The sequence below is a fragment of the Megalobrama amblycephala genome, linkage group LG11, assembly GCF_018812025.1.
Source record: "Megalobrama amblycephala isolate DHTTF-2021 linkage group LG11, ASM1881202v1, whole genome shotgun sequence".
Classification (NCBI taxonomy): domain Eukaryota; kingdom Metazoa; phylum Chordata; class Actinopteri; order Cypriniformes; family Xenocyprididae; genus Megalobrama; species Megalobrama amblycephala.
The window spans coordinates 38,036,515-38,064,165 of NC_063054.1; the positions used below are offsets into that span (position 1 = coordinate 38,036,515).

General features: G+C 36.4%; 2 protein-coding genes across 7 annotated transcripts in view; both read left to right on the forward strand.

Moving 5' to 3' along the window:
• Positions 1 to 14,719, forward strand: part of pak6b (p21 protein (Cdc42/Rac)-activated kinase 6b) — a 40,486-nt gene extending 25,767 nt beyond the window's left edge. For all 6 annotated transcript variants that reach the window (XM_048207891.1, XM_048207894.1, XM_048207892.1 and 3 more), the window contains 6 exons: positions 1,205 to 1,696; positions 3,567 to 3,700; positions 4,588 to 4,714; positions 7,174 to 7,299; positions 7,849 to 7,983; positions 13,885 to 14,719. In XM_048207891.1, coding sequence (XP_048063848.1) covers positions 1,205 to 1,696; positions 3,567 to 3,700; positions 4,588 to 4,714; positions 7,174 to 7,299; positions 7,849 to 7,983; positions 13,885 to 14,052 — 1,182 coding nt within the window. In that variant the 3' untranslated portion in view covers positions 14,053 to 14,719. The remainder of the gene's footprint in view (positions 1 to 1,204; positions 1,697 to 3,566; positions 3,701 to 4,587; positions 4,715 to 7,173; positions 7,300 to 7,848; positions 7,984 to 13,884) is intronic.
• A 2,848-nt stretch (positions 14,720 to 17,567) lies between these two features.
• On the forward strand, positions 17,568 to 23,834 carry myh6 (myosin, heavy chain 6, cardiac muscle, alpha). Its single transcript, XM_048207882.1, has one exon. The coding sequence runs from the start codon at positions 17,568 to 17,570 to the stop codon at positions 23,373 to 23,375; it is 5,808 nt and encodes a 1,935-aa protein (XP_048063839.1). The 3' UTR covers positions 23,376 to 23,834.
• Positions 23,835 to 27,651: the final 3,817 nt, after the last annotated feature.

Consider the following 27,651-nt stretch of genomic DNA (forward strand, 5'->3'; position numbering starts at 1 on the left):
AGCAGCAGCAATAATAACAGCAGCAGCAATAACAACAGCAGCAACAATAACAACAGCAGCAGCAATAACAACAGCAGCAGCAATAATAACAGCAGCAGCAATAACAACAGCAGCAGCAATAACAACAGCAGCAGCAATAACAACAGCAGCAGCAATAACAACAGCAGCAGCAATAACAACAACAGCAGCAATAATAACAGCAGCAACAGCAGCAATAACAACAGCAGCAGCAGCAGCAACAATAACAACAGCAGCAGCAATAATAACAGCAGCAATAATAACAGCAGCAACAGCAGCAATAACAACAGCAGCAGCAATAATAACAGCAGCAATAATAACAGCAGCAACAGCAGCAATAACAACAGCAGCAGCAGCAGCAACAATAACAACAGCAGCAGCAATAATAACAGCAGCAACAGCAGCAATAACAACAACAGCAGCAATAATAACAGCAGCAATAATAACAGCAGCAACAGCAGCAATAACAACAGCAGCAGCAGCAGCAACAATAACAACAGCAGCAGCAATAATAACAGCAGCAACAGCAGCAGCAATAACAACAGCAGCAGCAGCAGCAGCAATAACAACAGCAGCAGCAGCAATAACAACAGCAGCAGCAGCAATAATAGCAGCAGCAGCAGCAATAATAACAGCAGCAACAGCAGCAATAACAACAGCAGCAATAATAACAGCAGCAATAATAACAGCAGCAGCAATAATAACAGCAGCAACAGCAGCAATAACAACAGCAGCAGCAGCAACAATAACAACATCAGCAGCAATAATAACAGCAGCAACAGCAGCAGCAATAACAACAGCAGCAACAGCAGCAGCAGCAATAACAACAGCAGCAACAGCAGCAGCAATAACAACAGCAGCAGCAGCAATAACAACAGCAGCAGCAGCAGCAGCAATAATAGCAGCAGCAGCAGCAGCAGCAACAATAACAAAAGCAGCAGCAATAATAACAGCAGCAACAGCAGCAGCAACAATAACAACAGCAGCAGCAGTATAGCAGATCTATTCCGCCAACACTACGAAAGTTATGACAGAAAACGTTTAACGATAAAAACACTGCCTAGATGTTGTTGATAAAGCTTGTTTTAAACCCAAAATATTCTTTTAATTTTCTTCCAGTGTAATAAGTTGCTTCCTAGTTTTGTCTGAAGAACTCAATAGACGTCATATTTATCCTTGAATACAGGTGAATTCACCGACCTACGCAGCCATTTCCAAACCCAACAGCACTAGTAGTCCAAAACCAGGGCATGGATTAATCGGCCTCCAAACCACACGTCGTTCCTCCAACGACATCCCGGACGGCATTTCTCCCAACAAAACCTCTGGGATTCCGGCCTCAATACCACCGACCCAAGACAGCCCATCCCAGCCCAGACCTCCACCGACAGGCTCGTCCGCGAGTCCCGCCGGAGCCTCCTCGCCCAGTCTGAGACCTTCCCAGACGCCCACCAGTATCCCAGAGCTGCCCAAAGTCACACACGAGCAGTTCAAAGCCGCCCTGCAGATGGTTGTGGACAATGGGGATCCTCGCTCTTATCTGGAAAGCTTTGTGAAGATCGGAGAAGGATCCACGGGTGTGGTTTGCATCGCCCGGGAGAAGCACAGCGGACGTCAGGTTGCGGTGAAGATGATGGACCTGAGGAAGCAACAGAGGAGAGAACTGCTCTTCAATGAAGTATGAGAAAACTAGTATGACTGATTTAATTTCCATAATGTGAATGAGATCTTAATGAGAAGTTAAACAATGAAAATTTTTAACTTTTAAAACAAAACTAAAGGGATCAAGCCATTCAGAAATGATGACTTGCTTTAAAGAAGTGTTGTTGTATAAATAAATAAATAAATTAACTTTACATATATATATTTACACTGCCCTCCAAAAGTTTGGAAACACACCTGGCAAAGTGTGGTTTTGGGCAATATCAGCATAAATCCTTATCATTTTTTGGTGCAGATACATTACAGTAACTTGACATTATCATTGTAGACCAGCAATAATAATATTTTGACTACATAATAATGGCAATATACACATGTCAAAGTCAGACATGCCCCTTTGCCAGCTGTGATGCTGGTTACTGGATTAAACTTGACCCAGGTTTGTAAAAGAGTTTTGGGTCAGCACACCTTAATAGCTTAACACCTTCTGATAGCCAGTTAAGTTTAGAATACAATGAGCCAATCAGAACCCAGTTTAGGTCAGATAGCTGCTAATGGTGGATATTTTGATGAATCGAAAAGTTTTTTTCTTTGTATAAACTGTTTATATAATAAAATATGTTTTCGTAGCTTGTGTTGTCCCTTATCAGTGAAAAATTACCTCAAATTAAAACGGATTCATGCCAATATTGTCCAAAACCTCATTTTACTAGGGCGTTTCCAAACTTTTGGAGGGCAGTGTATGTATGAGATATATATATATAGAGTAAAAATATATTATATAAAAATTATATTAACAAATTATTTAATATTTATATATTTTTTTCTTTTACTTTTATATATATATATATATATATATATATATATATATATATATATATATATATATATATATATATATATACACACACATACATACAGTACAGTCCAAAAGTTTGGAACCACTAAGATTTTTAATGTTTTTAAAAGAAGTTTCGTCTGCTCACCAAGGCTACATTTATTTAATTAAAAATACAGTAAAAAACAGTAATATTGTGAAATATTATTACAATTTAAAATAACTGTGTACTATTTAAATATATTTGACAAAGTAATTTATTCCTGTGATGCAAAGCTGAATTTTCAGCATCGTTACTCCAGTCTTCAGTGTCACATGATCCTTCAGAAATCATTCTAATATGCTGATCTGCTGCTCAAGAAACATTTATGATTATTTTCAATGTTGAAAACAGTTGTGTATTTTTTTTTTCAGGATTCCTTGATGAATAGAAAGTTCAAAAGAACAGCATTTATCTGAAATACAAAGCTTCTGTAGCATTATACACTACCGTTCAAAAGTTTGGGGTCAGTACGAATTTTATTTTTATTTTTTTGAAAAGAAATTAAAGAAATGAATACTTTTATTCAGCAAGGATGCATTAAATCAATCAAAAGTGGCAGTAAAGACATTTATAATGTTACAAAAGATTAGATTTCAGATAAACACTGTTCTTTTGAACTTTCTATTCATCAAATAATCCTGAAAAAAAATATTGTACACATTAAATGTTTCTTGAGCAGCAGATCAGCATATTAGAATGATTTCTGAAGGATCATGTGACACTGAAGACTGGAGTAATGATGCTGAAAATTCAGCTTTGATCACAGGAATAAATTACTTTGTGAAATATATTCAAATAGAAAACAGTTATTTTAAATTGTAATAATATTTCACAATATTACTGTTTTTTACTGTATTTTTAATTAAATAAATGTAGCCTTGGTGAGCAGACGAAACTTCTTTTAAAAACATTAAAAATCTTAGTGGTTCCAAACTTTTGGACTGTACTGTATATATATATATATATGTAATCGTGAAAATGATTTCTGGACGTCATTACTCACAGGTGGTTATCATGCGAGACTACAGGCATAAAAACGTGGTAGAGATGTACAAGAGTGCGCTGGTGGGTGAAGAGCTCTGGGTCATCATGGAATACCTGCAGGGCGGCGCTCTTACCAACATCGTCTCAGAAACCAGGTAATGAACTACTTTTACATCTTTTTTAACACACCTGAGTGATCATGTATGTCGATGAGGAAAGTCTTCTGTTGCTTTACTAAGTGATCAGATGCACCATTTTTTCCTGCTGGACCAGAAAACAGCTGAATAATCCCACAGACACTGATGTCATAGTGATGTCATTCAGAAAGCGTAGAAATGCTTATTTTAAGATCAGTCCGTGCAAAACATGGACTGCCGGCACAGTTTAGATCTTCTCCCAGACAGTATCTTAAAAACTTCACTAAAGCAGAACAACAAGATTTTTTGGTTTTTTTGCTGGCTCAAGTCTGCTGTAATAAAAGAGTTACATAACAGTTTGGGAACTGGAAACTTTCCAAGCACCGTTGAGTTTCTTTTTACAGTCTTTATTGATGTTTCTCACACACCCTGGTTCATCTTTGTTCTAAAACTGTTACATCAAGTATTAAACGCCCGCGATGAAGTCAGCCCAGATTGCAGTTTTTGTGTAACAAGTTTTGCAATACTTCATGCAAGTATGCAATGTGAATGCAGATTGTTTTTTTGCAATGTGCAGATGCAATGCACCAAGGCTGCTTTTATATGATCAAAAATACAGTAAAAATTGATACAGTGAATATATAGTAAAGTGTAATTTATTCCTGTGATCAAAGCTGAATTTTCAGCATCATTACTCCAGTCTTCAGTGTCACATGATCCTTCAGAAATCATTCTAATATGATGATTTGCTGCTCAAGAAACATTTCTTATTATTCAGGTAGTCAGATATAAACAGTTTAGATGTTTAACTTTTTTATGCTGCTGAATGCCAGGAGTGGAAGGAGGCACAGCCCTTGTTTACCTAATGTGTGTGTGTGTGTGTGTGTGTGTGTGTGTGTGTTTAGACTAACAGAGGAACAGATCGCTACAGTGTGTGAATCCGTGCTGCAGGCGCTCTGTTATCTTCACGCTCAGGGCGTCATTCACAGAGACATCAAGAGTGACTCCATTTTACTGACACTGGATGGCAGGGTAAGACTGACTCTGCACTGAAACCGTAACATCCACAACTGTGAATATTATTTAAAGGGGTCATGAACTGCATTAAATTATAATGTTCTCTTAGGTCCACTTATAATGTTATCAAGATTTTTACATCAAAAAACATCCTTATTTAGAAGTAATTTCTATCCTGTTTTTGACCCTCTCTTTCAAACACTGTTTTGATGGGCGTCGCAGTCAAGACTTGGAAGTAAACGCCCACTGCTATGATTGGGTAACAGTTTTGCATATTAGAAACATTTTCAACGTCCTCGCCATTACATGTGTGGAATTGTTTAGAAGGCTTCTGAAGTTGAAAAATATATAGTTTGCCAACAATGTGCTTTATAAGGCAAATAAAGTACTTTGAGTTTCCACAGTTATAACTGACAGAGGATGACTTATGATGTTTTGTGTAAACGGAATTATGAATGAATGTACCAATGTTTGTTCTTATAGTTTATTCATAGTTCATCTATTTCGATAAAGTATATGTTGCCAAGATGTCTCTTACTGAAGCTTTTATTCAGGATTACAGCGAATGGCTTCGATCAAAACAATAACAAAAGCAGCTTCTCTATGTGCTTCTTCCATATTAGTGCTGTCACGATATTAGATTTTTCACACCACAGTTATTGTGGCCAAAAGAATTCACAATATCGATATATCGCGATATCTATAGAATCCTTTGGGGAAAAAATGTATCAGTCTAAATAATTTTTACTTTGTTTATTTCGTTTTTCTCTTTCAGGGTTGCTGCACATTTTTTAAAGTCAAGGCTTTTTAAGACCTGAAGAAATAGTATAGGACATTATGGCTGTTACCAATCAAATTAAATCATTATCAACAAAATCCATCTTTGCAATACAGAGGTGACAGAGAATGAGAAATGGCATTAATATATTTACACAGCATTTACAATTTGTCTGCATAAATTGAATTCAATATTTAAATAATATTTAACGTTTTAATTAAAATGTACTTTAAATATGAAACTAAACTGCCAGTAGGTGGCAGCAAGTCACTGTCTTAATGAGTGAGTGAGTGAGTCATTCATTCAACCGATTTGTTCAAATGACTGATTCATTCAGGAACAATTATTTATTGAATGAGTCATTTAATCATTAAATGATTCGTTTTAAATGCAGATTCAGTCAGTATATATAAAAACATTTCTGTCTGTTGCACGGGGACTGCTCTGCTGTTCATCATTGTCATAAAATGTCTAAAATGTAACTCACATTGTTCATTTTATTCATTTATAAGTTAAATGAACATTGCATTTGTGCTGATTTGAGAAAAACGGCACTTTTGCTCGTGTGATATTGTAATGCAACTACATCTTATATAATATAATGACAAAAACTCGTCTGGGCAAAAATGCCCGTGTATCTTGAATTTTGAGGCATATAACTGCATGCATACGTCACGCTGAGTAAAGAAAACACGGTACTTATTAAAAGAATCACCCTTTATTTAAATATATGAACACAGAAAGTCACTGTTAATGTAACATTTCCCATTCCACGACTAGTAAAATAATCGCAACTTACTCTCTGTAAAATGGCGTAATCCGCAGGGTGATGGACACGGAGGTGCAATACTGCCACCTGAGAGCTCAACCAGGTACTGCGCTGGAGTATTTACATGTCATGATATCATAACTGTCCTATTCATTTTAAATATTGTGGTTATCGCCAATACTGGTATATTGTGACACCCTAAATTAACACGATATCGATATTTCATCATGCTTTGAATATCACGATTATCATCAATACCGGTATATTGCGACACCCCTATTCCATATCCCATAATCCAATGCATTAACCCCATAAATGCCGGAGCAAAAGAAAAAGACGGCAAATCTTAATATTTCAATATCAAACAAAGCAATAGTGGCACACTGTTACTCACACTTGTGTGACATTACTGTTGTTAATTAAAAATAAAAATAAAAATAAAAATTTGATTTATCTATTCATGACCCCTTTAAACTTTGTCGCTTGAAGACCCAAGTTTGTTTTGAGGATGAAAAATGTACCAAGCATGATGTTCTCCCACCATTCCTTATTTCGAATTGGTCTTCTCCATGTATTTTTGCATCATCTCCAGTCGCTTTCATATGTAAATTGCATGAGCTTATTTTTCGTCCATTATATCGAAAGATCTGAGAAAGCCCATACCCTCAAAGATATCAGGACAGAGGACAGAGACCCCAGTTGTAAACGGGAATGTGTCTCCCTCTACTTGTGATCCGATTGACCAAAACGCATCTTAATACCATGCAGGTGTAAACAGGGCCTCAGATATTGCTAGTAAATTTCATAAATAATAACAAAGAATCGGCAAGTAACACATTGAATTAAATGTGAAAAATGTAGAAAGACTGAAATCGTATTTTCTTTGATGTTGTGGTGTAGTTATATCTCATTCTCATCCTTTCACAGGTCAAACTGTCCGACTTCGGATTCTGTGCTCAGATCAGCAAAGACATTCCCAAGAGGAAGTCGTTAGTGGGAACTCCGTACTGGATGGCTCCTGAAGTGGTTTCCAAGACGCCGTACGGCACTGAGGTCAACAAACTCAATCACGCATATAAACGAGTTCCTGGAATATGCCGTAAATGTAGTTTTCTTTGAATCAGATCACACACAGGTCTCAATGAGTTAATGCATTAACTGAGAACAATATATATTTAAAACCATTTAGTAATTAGAATTCTAATCTGAATTATTAGAACATATTAGTAAGTCGTGCAAATGAATTTGAATTGTTTTAGTTTTGGTTCTCTATAACTTTATCTTGACTTACAGAACAATACTAACATTATTCTGACTGGTAAACCACTGACTGCTCAGGAAACGTTCAGTACACGAGTGACTGTAAAACTACTGCAGTTCTGATTCTTGAGAGTGTTATTTTTGTTGTTTCATTATGACTTTCGGCTTCTCCTGAAATCCTTCGGAATTTGGAATCATTGGCTGTATTACAGAAACTTCCTATCTTAAGTTTTGACTTCATGGTCACTGAACAGATAGGATGTTTCTGTAATCCAAGCGTTACAGAGGAAGAGACCGTGATATCTGCTGAAGTGAAGAGCTCATGTTGTCTGGTGTTCGTAGGTGGATGTGTGGTCTCTGGGAATCATGGTGGTGGAGATGGTTGATGGAGAACCTCCATACTTCAGCGAGACGCCGATCGCAGCGATGAAGAGACTGCGGGACGAGCCAGCGCCTACTGCCAGAAACGCCAGCAAGGTAAAACCAACAACACGCCAAAACAGAACATGAATATAATCAAAAGTATTAAAAATATGGAACAATTTTACAATAAGATCTCATAATGCATCATCTAACATTAAGTAATAGATGTGTAACAGTATTTATTAATCTTTATTAAGTTATTAATCTATTACTAATTATTAATCTTTATTTAATCTTAATGTTCGCTCAGGTCCATTAAATAATGTATTAGTACATGTTAAAATTAACATTCATTAATAATCAGTGCTTTAGCAGTATTTTTCATTAGTTCATGTTAACTAATGTAGTTTACTCGTGTTAACAAATGAAACCGTGTTGTAAAATGTTGCCGAAATCATTTTCGTTAACTGAAACTTGATGACGTGAAAATATTATCAATGGAAATACTGAAATATAAATTATAAATATAAATAAATATAAATTAAACTGAAAAATAAATTGAAGCTAAAATTAAAAAAAAAATGAATAGAAATGTTAAAAGCACATAAAAAATGACTAAAACGTAAATTAAAATGCAAACTAAAATAAAAGTGAATTCAAAATGTTTACAGAACAAACGGGAACCCAGTGTGCCTGTAGCTTTCTCTATTTCTGTTTTATTACGTTATAGAAAGCCTAAGGCCTTTTCAAACCGTTTGGCAAACCCATTTAATCTGCTGCCTATTACAAGTCAAACTAAGATTACTGTAGAGACAGAAAGTAAGACTGTTAAGTTAGCACTTTTAAACATCCGCTCACTTAAAAATAAATCACTTCTAGTCAATGACTTAATAACTACAAACAACCTAGATTTTATGCTTCTAAATGAAACATGGCTTGAAGACAGCTGCAGTGCAACAATCCTGAATGAAACAGCCCCTCCTAACTTTACTTTTATGAGTGTCTGCAGAGCTGTTAGGAGAGGTGGAGGTGTTGCTGCTCTATTTAAAGATGTCTATCAATGCAAGCAAGTGTCATTTGGGGATTACTTGTCTTTCGAATATTTAGGTATTGTGTTAAAAGGTGCTCCTCGCATTCTACTTATAGTTATTTACAGGCCTCCAAAATACTCTCCAGCCTTTGTGGAGGATATTACAGAACTGTTATCAGCGATTTCCTCAGAGTTTGACTGTTTTGTTATTACTGGGGACTTTAACATCCACATAGAAAATGCAGAATCCAATATGGCAAAAGAAATCATAACTGTTCTGAATACTTTTGATCTGACTCAGCATGTACATTCACACACAGACACACTCTAGATTTAATTATTAGTAAGGGTCTAAACATTTCATCCATTGTCATTAAGGATGTAGCGCTATCTGATCATTTCTGTATTTTCTTTGAAATATTGATCTGTCCGACTGTTGAAGCTAGATCTGTCTCGGGCAAAAAGCGATGCTTAAATGAGAATACTAGTGCACTGTTTATGAAGGCTATATCTTTAACACCAAGCATATCTGCAGACTCTGTTGATTTTCTCCTTGATTGTTTTAACTCAAAAGTACAGAATGTTATTGATAACATTGCTCCTGTGAAAGTCAGGAAGAAAAGTGGCAGACAAAAAGCACCGTGGAGAAACTCAACAGCAGTGCAAAATATGAAAAGACAATGCAGAAAAGCTGAGCGCATGTGGCGAAAGACAAAACTTGAAATTCATTATAACATCTATAAAGATATTCTTCATGCTTTCAATGTGGAATTAGGCAAAGCTAGACAGACCTTCTTCTCAAATATAATAAACAGAAACTTAAACAACACCCGCACTCTTTTTGCTACTGTAGAGAGACTAACAAACCCCCCAAGTCAGATTCCCAGTGAAATGCTCTCAGACAGCAAATGTTGTGAGTTTGCTTCCTTCTTCTCTGAGAAAATTAATAATATCAGAAAGGCGATCAGCACATCCTTGAGCTGCACTGGGGTAAAACAGATCAGATCACAACCCCAGAAAGTAGCTATTATGTCTGATTTTGAAGCAATTGATGGTAAAATTTTGGAAGAAACAGTACAGCACCTTAAAACATCAACCTGCGCCCTTGACACACTTCCCACATCTTTTTTCAAAAGAGTGTTTAGCTGTTTAGAAGCAGATCTCCTAGAATTGGTAAATGCCTCACTTCTCTCTGGGACTTTTCCAAAATCCCTGAAAACTGCAGTTGTTAAGCCCCTCCTGAAAAAGAGCAATCTGGATAACACCATATTGAGCAACTACAGGCCAATCTCAAATCTTCCTTTCATAGGCAAGATCATTGAAAAAGTTGTTTTCAATCAGCTGAACAAGTTCTTAAGCTTGAATGGATACTTTGACAACTTTCAATCTGGTTTCCGACCGCATCACAGCACAGAGACAGCACTCATAAAGATAATAAATGATATTCGCCTAAACACAGATTCAGGTAAATTATCAGTGCTGGTTCTACTCGACCTCAGTGCTGCGTTTGACACTGTTGATCACAACATTCTTCTTGACAGGCTCGAAAACTGGGTTGGGCTTTCTGGGATGGTCCTTAAATGGTTCAGGTCATACTTAGAAGGGAGAGGTTATTATGTGAGTATCGGTGACTATAAGTCTGAGTGGACATCCATGACATGCGGAGTCCCTCAAGGTTCAATACTCGCACCCCTCCTGTTCAACCTATATATGCTGCCACTGAGCCAAATAATGAGAAAGAACCAAATTGCATATCACAGCTATGCAGATGACACCCAGATTTACCTAGCCCTCTCACCTAACGACTACAGCCCCATTGACTCCCTGTGCCAATGCATTGATGAAATTAAAAATTGGATGTGCCTAAACTTCCTTCAGTTAAACAAAGACAAAACTGAAGTCATTGCTTTTGGAAACAAAGTCGAAGTTCTCAAAGTGAACACGTACCTTCACTCTAGGGGTCAAACAACTAAAAATCAAGTCAGGAATCTTGGTGTGATTCTGGAGTCAGACCTGAGTTTCAGTAGCCATGTAAAGACAGTAACTAAATCAGCATATTATCATCTTAAAAATATTGCAAGAATTAGATGCTTTGTCTCCAGTCAAGACTTAGAGAAACTTGTTCATGCTTTCATCACCAGCAGGGTGGATTACTGTAATGGGCTCCTCACTGGCCTTCCCAAAAAGACCATAAGACAACTGCAGCTCGTACAGAACGCTGCTGCCAGGATACTGAGCAGAACCCGAAAACATGAACACATCACACCAGTCCTCAAGTCCTTGCACTGGCTTCCAGTTGCATTTAGAATTGATTTTACAGTACTGTTACTCGTTTATTAATCACTCAATGGTAACATTCAGACATTGCAGATATGCTCATAGAATATAAACCTAACAGATCACTCAGATCATCAGGATCAACACACTTAAAAATACCAAGGGTTCACTCAAAGCAGGGAGAGTCTGCTTTTAGCTGTTACGCCAGCCGCAGCTGGAACCAGCTTCCAGAAGAGATCAGGTGTGCTCCTACAGTAGCCACATTCAAATCCAGACTCAAAACACATCTTTTTATCTATGCATTTGCTGATTGAGCACTGTGCTATGTCCAAACTGTTTGCACTTTATTTTATATGTATTATCTTTTTATTCTTTAAATTCCTTTTCCTGTTTTTATTTCATTTTTAATGTATTTTATATCTTTTATGTATCATCTTGATTCTGACTTTTAAAGCATTTTAAATATTGCGGTAAAATTCTCTGTTTTTACTGTTATTTCTATTCCTTATGTTCTATTTTTATTATTATTCTTTATGTAAAGCACTTTGAATTGCCATTGTGTATGAAATGTGCTATACAAATAAAATTGCCTTGCCTTGCCTAAATACTATAATACTAAAACCACACTGATTTTGTGCAGGAATTAATAGAAATAAAAACACTAAATTATATCATGACCATAAACACAAGTATGGAAGAGGATTAGGGCCAAAAAATAAAACCATCTCAGAATTAAATTCATTATAATGTGAGATTAAACTTGTTAAATTTAGAGAAAAAAAAGTTGAAATACAATGTCAAGAATAAAATCATTAAATTTTGTGTCAAAATTTAAGTGTTTATTCAAAATTTTTTTACAAGTTATGCAGCGACTTTATTCTTGAAATTTAATGACTTTATTCAACATTTTATTTAAACTTTTTTCTTGAAATTTAAGTTTTTTCTCAAAACGCAATGACTTTATTCTCGAAATGTTATGATTTTATTCTTAACATTTTATTTCGACTTCTTTTCTTGAAATTTAACGTTTTTTCTCGAAACGCAATGACTTTATTATTTAAATTTAATGAGTTTATTCTCTACAATTTATTGACTTTTTTTTTACATTTAACGATTGTTTCTTGAAACGCAATGACTTTATTCTCAAAATTTAATGGTTTTATTCTCAACATTTTATTTCAACTTTTCTCAAAATTTAACCCTTTTTCTCAAAACACAATGACTTTATTCTCGAAATGTTATGATTTTATTCTTAACATTTTATTTCGACTTCTTTTCTTGAAATTTAACATGTTTTTTCTCGAAACGCAATGACTTTATTATTTAAATTTAATGAGTTTATTCTCTAGAATTTATTTTGACTTTTTTTTTTACATTTAATGAGTGTTTCTTGAAACGCAACGACTTTATTCTCCAAATTTAATTATTTTAATCTCAACATTTTTTTTACTTTTTTCTTGAAATTTAATGAGTTTTTCTTGAAATGCAACGCCTTTATTCTCAAAATTTAATGATTTTATTCTCAACATTTTATTTCAACTTTTTTCTCGAAATTTAAGAAGTTTTTCTTGAAATGCAACGACTTTCTTCTCAAAATTTTATGATTTTATTCTTAACATTTTATTTCGACTTCTTTTCTTGAAATTTAACATGTTTTTCTCGAAACGCAATGACTTTATTATTTAAATTTAATGAGTTTATTCTCTACAATTTATTTTGACTTTTTTTTACATTTAACGATTGTTTCTTGAAACACAACGACTTTATTCTCAAAATTTAATGATTTTATTCTCAACATTTTATTTCAACTTTTCTCAAAATTTAACCCTTTTTCTCAAAACGCAATGACTTTCTTCTCGAAATGTTATGATTTTATTCTTAACATTTTATTTCGACTTCTTTTCTTGAAATTTAACAAGTTTTTTCTCGAAACGCAATGACTTTATCATTTAAATTTAATGAGTTTATTCTCTACAATTTATTTTGACTTTTTTTTTTACATTTAACGAGTGTTTCTTGAAACGCAACGACTTTATTCTCCAAATTTAATGATTTTAATCTCAACATTTTTTTACTTTTTTCTTGAAATTTAAGAAGTTTTTCTTGAAATGCAACGACTTTCTTCTCAAAATGTAATGATTTTATTCTTAACATTTTATTTCGACTTTTCTTGAAATTTAACATGTTTTTTCTCGAAACGCAATGACTTTATTATTTAAATTTAATGAGTTTATTCTCTACAATTTATTTTGACTTTTTCTTTTACATTTAACGATTGTTTCTTGAAACGCAATAACTTTATTCTCAAAATTTTATGATTTTATTCTCAACATTTTATTTCAACTTTTCTCAAAATTTAACGCGTTTTTTCTTGAAACGCAACGACATCATTCTCGAAATTTAATGAGTTTATTCTCGACAATTTATTACGACTTTTTTTTTTATTATTTAACAAGTTTAATCTCGAGATGGTTTTATTTTTTCATTATTGCTTGGCCCTAATCCTCTTCCATACACAAGTCTCCAAAATCTGAGATTTGAATGAGATTTTAAATGAGATTTAAAATCAAAGTTTGCATATAGTCTATTTTTAGGACAATCAAGTTATTTTTTGTCATTGTGATGTTTTTTATCATTATTTAAGCAATTAGGCGATTAAATTCTCATGTGCAGTAATTATGGGATGTTCTTATACTCCTGTCGAACAGATCTCTCCTGTCCTGAGGGACTTCTTGGACTCGATGTTGACCCGCGACCCCGTGCAGAGAGCCAATGCCGGCGATCTCCTCCAGCACCCCTTCATGCTGCAGTGCGCGTCTCCCCGCTGTCTGGTCCCTCTGGTGGAGCAGTACCGCAAACGCATGTCCCGCTGCTGAGCACAGCCTCCAGCGCTCCCCGTACTGACGGAGCTTCCTGTACGCACTTTTGTGACTGCCAGAGTTCTGTAGCTTTGTGTTTCCCTGAACTGTTTACATTCCCACTGGAGACCAACAGTGTCCCAAAACGGAACATTCGGTCAGCATTTATCCAATTCCAAATTGTGCTTCATTCTTTTGCAATGAACCTCAGTCAGGTTAGACGAAAATGAACTTAGACGTCATTTCAAACTAAATCTAGGAGTTCGAAACAGCTTGCCGAAGTGAACTTTCCAGAAAAGTCCGAACACCTTCGAACTGTCATTGGTCCATGGTGATGATGCAATAGGTGGGTGTGGCTCTGAGGCTCCGCCCTCTTCAAAATAGTTCATTTTCATGTCAAAACTTAAATATGGTGCCACTTTGATTACGTGCAAGTGCATTAGAATGAATTTGGAAAACAATTTGTCACAATCTTTTCTAGTTGCAAAACATTGTGCATTTGCTGGTTATTAAATGCATCTGATGAGATCAGAATCATGCAGTCATTGATTTTAAAATGTAACTTTTATTGCTGTACAGTAAGATAAATGTGCCTATGAAACTGAACCCTTATTTTCAGACACTGAATGTTGTTGTTTTTTTCTTCCAAGATGTAAAAGGATAATAAATGTTTTTTTATAATTCACCACATCTTGTGAATATTTCCTTAATTGCATGTCAAATGTGTTTCTCATCTTCAAGAAGCATTTAAGTTACAAAATGCATAAAACTTTGCATGGTGTAAACATGCAGGAAATGGCGTGTGAACTGCTTAACCACATGAAGCTGTTAAAGCATGCCTGATGATTGATGGCTGTTTAATAAGAGCGTTGTTATCATAATTATAATACTTTAGATGAAGCTCAGATTAGGAGCTGTTCTTTTCAAAGGGTCCAATAACTTGCACAAAGGTAGTCACCTTCCAGCTGTTATTATTCTGTAGCCAATCGTTTTGACCACACTCTGATTTAATCAGATGTTGTGCAGCATGAACATGGAGCAGATCTGTTGCTGCACATGAAGTGTAGGAGCGTGTTCACTTAGGTGGCGGTATGTCAGCTTATCTACCACCTGATAAGCTTGTTATTTACTTATGTAGCACTTAAATTCTTGAAGCTCACTACTGGGGATTTTATTTGCTGGACATCTTTGCTTGCTTCATTGTATTAGGAACACTAGTTTTCATTCATGAAATGTGTGTGTATGTCATGTTTTTCTGTTGAACTGAAAGCAGAAATAGATTTATAGATGAGTTACACTCGTTTCTTGAGGCTCAGTGAATGCACAAAGAGGCAGATAATAGAAGTGAAGAGGAACTTCTTTTCATTCTTGTGTTCTATTTCAAGGCTGTTGTTGAGTGGAGATGAGTCGGGACGTCCTTCACGCAGAGGTGTCTGCAGCATCTATCAGAGGACCTTTGATAAAGTCGCTGCCATGAAGTCAAACAAAGATAAAAACAGATTCCTGACTTTCAACTCCCATTAGAGGACAGCAGCTTGTCCTACTTTAACATTACATGATCTGTTTTTCTTGTATTTTCTGACCTATATATATATGTATTTCAATCTTTTATGTTTTTGAAAGAAGTCTCTTCTGCTCTCTAAGGCTGCATTTATTTGATGAAAAATACAGTAAAAATTGTGAAATATTATTACAATGTAAATCAACTGTTTTCTATGTGAATATATAATAAAGTGTAATTTATTCCTGTGATCAAAGCTGAATTTTCAGCATCATTAATCCAGTCTTCAGTCACATGATCCTTCAGAAATCATTCTCTTTTTTTTTTTAATTTAACAGTCAAAACTGCCTCATGGGTGCGGTTATCCATATTCTTTCTGGATTTTAGGTAGGAAAAAAAGATACTTGAATAGAAGAAAAACAAATGGGTTGCAATTATGGATACATATTCACATATGTACATGGGTCATTGACAAATAAGGTTTTTAAAAGTGTGAGAAACATAATGGAGATATTAATTTTGAAGTTTTATTAAGTGTTAACAATGAGATTATGTGGTTTTTATAATCAATTAGCACTGCTTTTGTCACTTTTTACAAGATTTTGTCACCAAAAAGTCATTTGGTTTAACCAAAATTTCGGTTTTACCGCATGACACTTTTGGTTACACCGAATGACAATATTTTCAAACAATGCTAACAGACTGATATCTAGCATCTCAAACATTTTATATTTAGTACAAGTTTTTAAAATATTACAGCATTTTCCATGTTTTATAGCGGTTGCACCGAATGACATATGAATGCGTATGATCAAGTGAAAACGTGAATTTATCAAACAGTTAAGAGAGAGTTAGTTACTTTGCTTCATGACCATGTGGTCCTTTGCAGGTGTCTGAATGATGTCACATCCTGTCACATGATACTGACCACATGACTCGATCCAAAATGGTCCCTTTATATTGGTTACTCCGAATGACATCAATGAAATTCATTTTTCTGGACCTTCTTTCTCATAACAAAACAGCGATTTCTACACATAATTTTAATATCATTTTGCACTATGTTGATATATGATGTTATAAAATCATGCCAGAATAAAAAAATATATACATTACATTTTAAGATATTTTAATCACAACTGAAATGGCTGTATTGGCCTTTGGACGGTTAAAAATCTTTACAATACCTTTATATGTCGCAAAATATAATTAAAACCTAATATACTTTGGACATAATATCTTTGTTTTTTATTATTATTAAAGCCTTTGGACAAAAAAAATGACCGTCATGTCATTGACCCACATACATACATATTTACATATTCAACAAACAAATATCTCTCTTCTAACTTTGTTTTGAGTTGTACACAGTCCATGTCTTTCAAAAGTCTCTCCTTGTAATCTCAGTCACAATCTGTTCCCATTGTATTTTTGTTGGGGCAATTTGCTGTTAGTAGAAACCTCAATAAATATTTATCACTGTTATTCACTGAATCCAGTATATCTCCAAGGAATAGAATATCCCATATCCCAGTCTGTAAAATCTCCTGCATAATTGTATGTATGTATATATAACACTTTTAAATCTAGGCAAGACCAAAAAATATGTACATGATCAGCTGATAATGTCCCAAATTGGCTCCAACAAGATCCTTGATTTGTTACTCTTTTTTGTTTGTAGGAATAAGAAACTTATTGTATTTTTTCAACAGAATTCCCTTAAAGTTCTAGAATTTCTGGTCAAACACTGTGTGCTAGAGGTATGACTAATATATTTAAAGGGTGGAAACAACCAAGGAGGTGTTAGTTTTCTATATAAGGATATCAACAACTAAAGGTTGTGTTCCTGACCCCACACCACTTTTAACTCTTGATAAAATCCCTGTCCCTGTGTTCTTTCCTTTCACATCCTTATTTGGATCTCTGTTACCCTCTATAAAAACCAAGCACTAGTGGTTTGTGTCTCTGAAGTTTCCTCAGCCGAGGAGTGCTCATCAACTCTCACTGTACCTGGAAATATCAAGCAGACACTATGGGTGATGCTATGATGGCAGAGTTCGGAAAGGCTGCTCCCTTCCTGAGGAAGTCGGATAAAGAGCGTCTCGAAGCTCAGACAAGAGCCTTTGACATCAAGACCGAATGCTTTGTTGTGGATGAAAAGGTGGAGTTTGTGAAGGGGCAAATTATCAGCAAGGACGGAGGCAAGGTGACTGTTAAAACTGAGGATGGGAGAACAGTGACCGTCAAGGACGGGGACGTCCATCCCCAGAACCCGCCTAAATTCGATAAAATCGAAGACATGGCGATGCTCACTTTCCTTCACGAGCCCGCAGTGCTGTTCAACCTCAAAGAGCGTTACGCAGCCTGGATGATCTACACCTACTCAGGGCTGTTCTGTGTCACGGTCAACCCTTACAAGTGGTTACCCGTGTACGACTCAGATGTAGTCTCTGCCTACAGAGGTAAGAAAAGAACAGAGGCCCCGCCTCACATCTTTTCCATCTCAGATAATGCTTATCAATACATGTTAACCGATCGGGAGAACCAATCTGTCCTTATCACTGGAGAATCCGGTGCCGGGAAGACTGTCAACACCAAGAGAGTCATTCAGTATTTTGCAAGCATTGCTGCCTCTGGTGGAGCGGCTGGAAAGAAAGACTCTAGCAAGGGAACCCTAGAGGATCAGATTATTCAGGCTAACCCTGCACTCGAGGCTTTTGGCAACGCTAAAACGGTCAGAAACGACAACTCCTCTCGCTTTGGGAAATTCATCCGCATTCATTTTGCGACAAGCGGTAAACTTGCTTCAGCTGATATCGAAACATACCTGCTGGAGAAGTCTCGGGTGACCTTTCAGCTAAAATCTGAGAGGAACTACCATATTTTCTTTCAAATACTGTCCAATGAAAAGCCTGAACTGCTGGACATGCTGTTGATAACTAATAATCCATATGACTACTCTTACATCTCCCAAGGAGAAGTAACCGTCGCTTCCATCAATGACAACGAGGAGCTGCTTGCTACCGACAAGGCATTTGATGTACTCGGCTTCACGTCAGAAGAAAAGATGGGAGTCTACAAGCTGACAGGTGCTATCATGCACTATGGCAATATGAAATTCAAACAGAAACAGCGTGAAGAGCAGGCAGAGCCTGACGGTACTGAAGATGCAGATAAGGCAGCGTATCTAATGGGGTTGAACTCTGCTGACCTGCTCAAAGGACTCTGCCATCCAAGGGTCAAAGTAGGCAATGAGTATGTAACAAAAGGACAGGGTGTGGACCAAGTGTATTACTCTGTTGGTGCACTGGCAAAGTCAGTGTATGAGAAAATGTTCAACTGGATGGTGGTAAGAATCAACCACTCCCTTGACACCAAGCAAAATCGTCAGTATTTCATTGGTGTGCTTGACATAGCAGGCTTTGAGATCTTCGATTTCAACACATTTGAACAACTCTGCATCAATTTTACAAACGAAAAGCTGCAACAGTTTTTCAATCACCACATGTTTGTCCTGGAACAAGAGGAATATAAAAAAGAGGGAATTGATTGGGAGTTTATTGACTTTGGGATGGATCTGCAAGCCTGCATTGATCTGATTGAGAAACCCCTTGGGATCATGTCCATTCTGGAGGAAGAGTGCATGTTTCCAAAGGCCAGCGATCAGACATTCAAAGCAAAGCTTTATGACAACCACCTGGGCAAGACAAACATTTTCCAGAAGCCACGAGTCGTGAAGGGAAAGGCAGAAGCACACTTTGCCTTATCCCACTATGCAGGTATTGTTGACTATAATATTGCCGGCTGGCTGGTGAAAAACAAAGACCCACTGAATGAAACAGTAGTTGGCCTCTATCAGAAGTCTTCTCTGAAGTTGTTGAGTCTTCTATTCTCAAGTTATGCAGGAGATGCTTCTGAAAAGTCAGGTGGGAAAGGGGCCAAGAAAAAGGGATCATCTTTTCAGACAGTGTCCGCCCTGCACAGGGAAAACCTTAACAAGTTAATGACCAATCTGAAAACCACACACCCACACTTTGTTCGCTGTTTAATTCCAAATGAGAGCAAGATTCCTGGAATTATGGATAACTGCCTGGTCATGCACCAGCTTCGCTGCAATGGCGTACTAGAGGGCATCAGGATTTGCAGAAAAGGATTCCCAAACAGAATCCTCTATGGAGATTTCAAACAGAGGTACAGAATCCTAAATGCATCTGCCATCCCAGAGGGCCAGTTCATTGAGAACAAGAAGAGTGCCGAGAAGCTGTTAGGGTCACTAGACATTGACCACACGCAATACAAATTTGGCCACACAAAAGTCTTTTTTAAAGCTGGCCTGCTTGGTACGTTAGAGGAGATGAGAGATGACCAACTTGCTCGTATCATCACTGGGATCCAAGCTTATGCTCGTGGATTACTGATGAGGGCCGAATACCAGAAACTGGTGGAGCGCAGAGATGCCCTCATGGTCATCCAGTGGAACCTTCGTTCCTTCCTCGGTGTGAAAAACTGGCCATGGATGAAATTATTCTTTAAGATAAAACCTTTGCTAAGGAGTGCTGAGTCTGAAAAGGAGATGGCAAACATGAAAGACGAATTCAGTAAGTTGAAGGAAGCTTTGGAAAAATCCGAGGCCAGGAGGAAAGAGTTGGAAGAGAAAATGGTCGGTCTGCTTCAAGAGAAGAATGACTTGTTCCTTCAGCTGCAATCAGAGCAAGACACCTTAACTGATGCCGAGGAACGATGTGAACAGCTGATAAAAAGCAAGATCCAGCTAGAAGCCAAAGTGAAAGAGCTGTCAGAACGTATAGAGGATGAGGAAGAGATAAACGCAGACCTCACAGCCAAGAAACGCAAGTTGGAGGATGAATGCTCTGAGCTCAAGAAAGATATAGATGACCTGGAGCTAACACTGGCCAAGGTGGAAAAGGAAAAACACGCCACCGAGAACAAAGTGAAGAATCTGACTGAGGAAATGGCATCCCTCGATGAAAACATAATGAAGCTCACCAAAGAGAAAAAAGCTCTACAAGAGGCTCACCAGCAAACACTGGATGACCTTCAAAGTGAGGAGGACAAAGTGAATACATTGACAAAAGCTAAAGCCAAGCTCGAACAACAGGTGGATGATCTTGAGGGCTCATTGGAACAGGAAAAAAAAGTTAGGATGGACTTGGAGCGTAGCAAGAGAAAACTGGAAGGAGATGTAAAACTGACTCAGGAGAATGTAATGGATTTGGAGAATGACAAACAGCAGCTAGAGGAAAAACTTAAAAAGAAAGACTTTGAAATTAATCAGCTGAATGGAAAGGTTGAGGACGAGCAAATGGCTTCGGCGCAGTTGCAGAAAAAGCTAAAAGAAAATCAAGCTCGAATTGAAGAACTGGAGGAGGAGCTGGATGCGGAACGTGCAGCTCGTGCAAAGGTGGAGAAACAGCGATCTGATATTTCTCGAGAACTGGAAGACATCAGCGAGCGCCTGGAGGAGGCAGGTGGGGCAACATCTGCTCAGGTGGAACTCAGTAAAAAAAGGGAGGCTGAGTTTCAGAAGTTACGTAGGGACCTTGAGGAATCCACCCTTCAGCATGAGACCACTACTGCCTCTCTTCGGAAGAAGCATGCAGACAGTGTTGCTGAACTAGGGGAACAGATTGACAGTTTGCAAAGAGTCAAACAAAAGTTAGAGAAAGAAAAAGTTGAATTGAAGTTGGAATTGGATGACCTTTGCTCAAACATGGAGAGCATTGTTAAGGCCAAGGTAAATCTTGAAAAGATGTGCCGCTCCCTGGAAGATCAGATGAATGAGCACAGGTCAAAAGCTGAAGAAGCCCAGAGAGCTCTTAATGATCTGTCTACACAGAAAGCCAAACTGCTGACTGAAAACGGGGAACTTGGACGACAAATGGAGGAGAAGGAATGTCTGATTTCCCAACTCACTAGAGGAAAGACTTCCTACACTCAGCAACTTGAAGATCTGAGGAGGCAGCTTGAGGAAGAGGTAAAAGCAAAAAATGCTCTTGCTCACGCTGTACAATCAGCCCGTCATGATTGTGACTTACTGAGAGAGCAATTCGAAGAGGAACAAGAAGCAAAAGCTGAGCTCCAACGAGCCTTATCAAAGGCCAATACGGAGGTAGCAACATGGAGGGCGAGGTATGAGACTGACGGCATTCAGAGGACAGAGGAACTGGAGGAAGCCAAGAAGAAACTTGTTCAAAAATTGCAAGAAGCAGAGGATGCAGTGGAAGCAGTGAATGCAAAGTGTTCTTCTCTTGAGAAAACAAAACATAGGCTGCAAAATGAGATTGAAGATCTGATGCTAGACCTTGAACGGTCAAATGCAGCATCTGCTGCCCTGGACAAAAAACAGAGATCCTTTGACAAAGTCATTGCGGAGTGGAAACAAAAGTACGAAGAGTCACAATGCGAGCTTGAGGGAGCGCAAAAGGAAGCTCGCAGCTTAAGTACCGAGCTCTTTAAACTTAAGAATTCCTATGAGGAAACTCTAGATCACCTTGAGACCATCAAGAGGGAAAACAAGAACCTACAGGAGGAGATCTCTGACTTGTCGGATCAAGTGGGTGAAGGACGAAAGAGTGTTCATGAGTTGGAAAAACTAAGGAAACAGTTGGAACAGGAGAAAGCAGAGTTGCAGTCGGCACTAGAGGAAGCTGATGCTTCAGTTGAGCATGAAGAAGGTAAGATCCTACGAGCTCAGCTGGAGTTCAACCAGTTGAAGGCAGATTTTGAGCGTAAGATCGCTGAGAAGGATGAGGAAATGGAGCAAGCTAAAAGAAACTACCAACGCATGGTTGAATCCTTGCAGGCTTCTCTTGAGGCAGAGACGAGAAGTCGTAACGAAGCCTTGAGAGTTAAAAAGAAGATGGAGGGAGACCTTAATGAAATGGAAATTCAATTAAGCCAGGCCAACAGACAGGCATCTGATGCCCAAAAGCAGCTGAAGATGATCCAGTCATGCTTAAAAGACACTCAACTCCAGTTGGATGACACGCTTCACAGTAATGACGATCTCAAGGAAAACATTGCCCTGTTGGAGCGGAGAAACAACCTGATTCAAGCAGAGCTAGAGGAACTGAGAGCCGTGCTAGAACAGACGGAAAGGGTTCGCAAACTAGCAGAGCAAGAACTTACTGAATCAACTGAGAGGATGCAACTCTTGCACTCCCAAAACACTAGCCTTATCAACCAAAAGAAGAAGCAAGAATCAGATCTGCTTCAGCTGCAGAATGAAATGGAGGAGCTGGTGCAAGAGAACCGCAATGCAGAAGAAAAGGCAAAGAAAGCCATCACTGATGCCGCCATGATGGCTGAGGAGTTAAAGAAAGAACAAGACACTAGTGCACACCTTGAAAGGATGAAAAAGAACATGGAGCAGACCATCAAGGACCTACAGCACCGTCTTGATGAAGCCGAGCAAGTAGCAATGAAAGGAGGAAAGAAGCAGCTACAGAAAATGGAGGCACGTATCCGTGATCTTGAGAACGAGTTGGATGCAGAGCAAAAGCGAGGTTCGGAGTCCATTAAAGGTGTGAGGAAGTATGAGCGACGCATAAAGGAGCTGACTTACCAGACGGACGAGGATCGCAAAAACTTGGCAAGACTGCAGGACTTGGTGGACAAGCTACAACTGAAAGTAAAATCTTACAAACGCTCTGCCGAGGAAGCCGAGGAACAGGCAAATGCCAACTTGGCTAAATTACGGAAACTTCAGCACGAGCTGGAAGAGGCAGAAGAACGTGCCGACATTGCAGAATCTCAAGTGAACAAACTGCGTGCTAAAACAAGAGATGGAGTACCTGGGAAGAAATCCCAGGATGAGTAATGTTTAGTCTCGAGTCGTTGTGCAATCACACCTAGATTTGTTTGTTCACTAGTTTTTTAGATTAGCACATCTACAAATATGGAAAATTCTGAAGCATTAAACATTAGTCAAAACATTACATGGGTCAAAGATGAGAAGTAGTAACCATTTTGGCGTCCCCATCAAATTAAATTGACTAAAGTGATTTTATATACATACAAAAAGATTATATGCACTACTTTCATGTTTCAAATAACTTTCATGAAAATAAAATGTCAAAATATGGGTGAAATAAAGTGTAAAATTGTCATTCAGCGTAATGCTCCAGACTTTTATTTTACCATTAGATCTTTAAATAAACATAAAACACCATTTCTTGGCATTTTCAAATAAGTGTTGGCTGTGTTATATTAAAAGGACTATGTCTTGCTAGTCTTAGTATTGAAATAATCAGGGGACGTTTGTCCCAAATATGCAGTTTGTCAGAGGTCATTCAGTGTAAAAGGAACAAGAAGCCGTTCTGAAATCATAAAAAAACTGATAGTCTATTCGAAAGTCTGTGACATAATCAAAAGTGCATTTTTGTATTGTTTTATTTGTGTTATTGATTTAATTTGAATGCCCATGAACAGAGAGAGTTGCTAGGCTTTGTAAAAAGCCAAAAAGTTAAAATGTAAATGCAGATCCAGTAGCTTGAGTGGCACAGTATTGAGGATTGCAATGGTTAGAATAATAACTTACCACTATTTCTCAACAGAGAGTCCTTCCTCACTATGTCACAAGTTCAAAAGAGACCATTGAGGGGATTCTCCACCCAAAATATCCATCCTGATAATGTCATCTATGTTGGCAAATAGAAAGTACTCATAAATATAGCTGCAAGGAGCAATTTTTGCAAGTCATAAACAAAGTGACAAGCTATAAACAAGCATGGCAGGAGTATCCAAACATTAAAATAAAATGCTTATTATTTTTCAACATCTTAACAATCTTATTCTGACCTGTACTTATTAAAATATATAAAAGAATATGTGATCATATTATATTTGAAATTCTTATATTTTATATCATATTATATTTGGAGGCTGCACTGTGATCCTTAAATAGAGTCTTTTATTATGTCATTAAATGATTTTTGATTTAAATATGCCTGACAAGATTATATCGTAATAACGTGATGTCACGTATAACGATATAATATCTCCATATAACGGAAAAAAAAATTGTTTTGTGACATTATGTGAAAAATGTATCGTTTTAATGACATCTCGTTATTACGAAAAAACATTGTTTCAATGACAACATCTCGTTATTATGAGGAAAATATATAGTTTTAATGACAAATTATCTTATTAGGAAAAAAATATATTTTAATGACATCTTGTTATTACAAGGATATCGTTTTAACGACATTATCTCGTTATTGTGAAAAACAAGTTTTAATCTCGTTATTACGAGGAAAATATATTGTTTTAAAGAATTATCTCGTTATTTCGAAGAAACATCTACGGAAGAGGATTAGGGCCAAGCAATAATAAAAACAATAAAACCATCTCGAGATTAAAGTTGTTAAATTTCGAGAAAAAAGTCGAAATAAAATGTTGAGAATAAACTCGTTAAATTACGAGAAAAAAATGTCGTTAAATTTCGAGAAAAATGTCGAGATAAAATGTTGAGAATAAACTCGTTAAATTACGAGAAAAAAATTTGTTAAATTGAGAGAAAAAAGTTGAGATAAAATGTTGAGAATAAACTCATTAAATTACGAGAAAAAAGTCGTTAAATTACGAGAACAAATTCGTTAAATTATCATAAAAATGTTGTTAAATTTCAAGAAAAAAGTCGAGATAAAATGTTGAGAATAAACTCGTTAAATTATGAGAAAAAACTCGTTAAATTTTGAGAAAAAAGTCGAGATAAAATGTTGAGAATAAACTTGATAAATTACGAGAAAAAAACTCCTTAAATTTCGAGAAAAAAGTTGAGCTAAAATGTTGAGAATAAAGTCATTAAATTACGAGAAAAAAGTCGTTAAATTACGAGAACAAATTCGTTAAATTATGATAAAAATGTCGTTGAATTTCGAGAAATAAGTCGAGATAAAATGTTGAGAATAAACTCATTAAATTACGAGAAAATTAAATTATGAATTTGTTCTCATAATTTAACGACTTTTTTCAAATTTAACAACTTTAATCTCGAAATGGTTTTATTTTTCCGTAAACATCTTTTTAAAGACATCTCATTACAAAAAAAACATTGTTTTAATGACAACATCTTGTTATTACAAGGAAAATATATAGTTTGACATCTCGTTATTATGAGGAAAATATCGTCTTAACATTATCTCATTATTACAAAAAAAACATTTTCAATGACACCTCGTTATTACGAGGAAATGTCATTTTAATGACAAAAATGTTTTAACAGCATCTCATGAGAAAATATTTCATTTAAACAACCTATACATTTACATGTTGAAACCAAAATAAAAGAAAAAAACTTTTAAAATCACAAAGCTCATTCTTGTTTATCACACCACAAGATATGTCAACAAATTATATATGAAGACAAAAAAAAAAAAAGACCAGACACATCAGTTAACCCATTTATTTTCACATTTCATTTTAGTTGACCAAAAGCAATTTGAAAGTTGGTTCAGGTCAACCACATTTCAAATGGGAGCAGCACAGAATTTCATACAAAAATAGGACAAACATTTGACCATCTGTTCAGCAGTAACAGCAGTAACGACAAACTTGAAAAAGAAAAATCTAAAACTACTCAAATTAAAATCACTTCAGTACTTCTGCAACTCCATAAAATACAATCTATGTACATTTCTCACAGATAAATCACACATATTCCGTTTTCAATGCATCGGTCTAAACTTCCCTTTTTAATGTAATACTATATATTTACATTTAATACAATCCATAACCGTTACAAAAAGAGCAGCATTTCTTTCAAAGCCTTTGAAAGCCCATTCTGTCCGTTCTATACGCTTCTTTTCCAATTGCATGATTTAGTCAGCACAAACATACACAATTCTATTTACACATCGTTCGATATGCAGAGAAAATTCAAGCCTCGGTATATACAAACATAAAATATATTGATCTTACAGTATAACTTACAGTCAATCAAAAAACATGAGGGCATTTTTCAGTATAATATGAGTATAGATAGTTACACTGGGCCAGATACGACCTGTATCCCAACAATTTAATACATTACAGAAAAACATGCAAATATTGCATTAATTTTGTAGGTCATACATCAAACTATAGGCAGGAGATGAGGAAAGTACTCACTGAGGGGACCGAATTTTATTTGTAGACAAAAACCTTTGGATTGTCCTCTTGTTTTGTACACCAGTCCTTTTCAAGCCAATATAATTCAAGTAGAGAACAGAAACTTACTGGAAAGATTAGCAAACATGATTTGGTGTCTACCGTATTCATTGCACAAAATGAGTTGAATTTAACACCAGGCCAAGATATCACAACCTTTCAGGTAATTTCACCAGCAGCTTCCAGTAAAAGGTGATAAAAACATAATAAAGACTAAATTAGTGCCAGAATCACATTTGGGTCATTCTGTGTCAAATCAAGCAATTTTCGGGAAACTTCCCCGGCTCAAATTTTTGATTTTGTTAATATTTTCCCTGGAGAAAGACAAACATAAATAGCAATGAAAGCCAAAATATTAAACATCACAGATGTATATTTACTGAGTAATCCACTATTCTGTAGAGGGGGTCAAAATGACAGTTTTCACCAAATTAGAGGAGTGTAAAAATGACTTTAGAAAGATGGCAGCATCATTATTTTATTTTTACACAGAGATTGGTAGATCTATTAGTAAAATCTGTTGACTTTATCAATCTTTGTTTCATTATATGCCAACAGTGACCGCTCAAAAATGGCAGAAAAGCACTTCTGGTGTTCTTTTCCTCAAGTTTGCATGTCTGTAACTCAAGAAGTTTTAAAGATATCTTAATATGCTTCTAGATTCACATTCTTAATAAACTTTCCTTTTGAAATCTTCATTTTCGAGGCTCTATATAGTTCAGTCCAACAGATATGAGGATCTCAAAGCAGCTCCATGTTCAAATTGTTGATTTTTTCCTATTTTCAGTGATCGAAAGGCCATTTTTGAGCGGTCACCGTTGGCATATAATGAAACACAGATTGATAAAGTCAACAGATTTTACTAATAAATCTACCAATCTCTGTGTAAAAATAAAATAATGATGCTGCCATCTTTCTAAAGTCATTTTTACACTCCTCTAATT

Bases quoted from the DNA above. Each gene is read 5' to 3' on its own strand.
- myh6 (XM_048207882.1), top strand. From the start codon at position 17,568: ATGGGTGATGCTATGATGGCAGAGTTCGGAAAGGCTGCTCCCTTCCTG.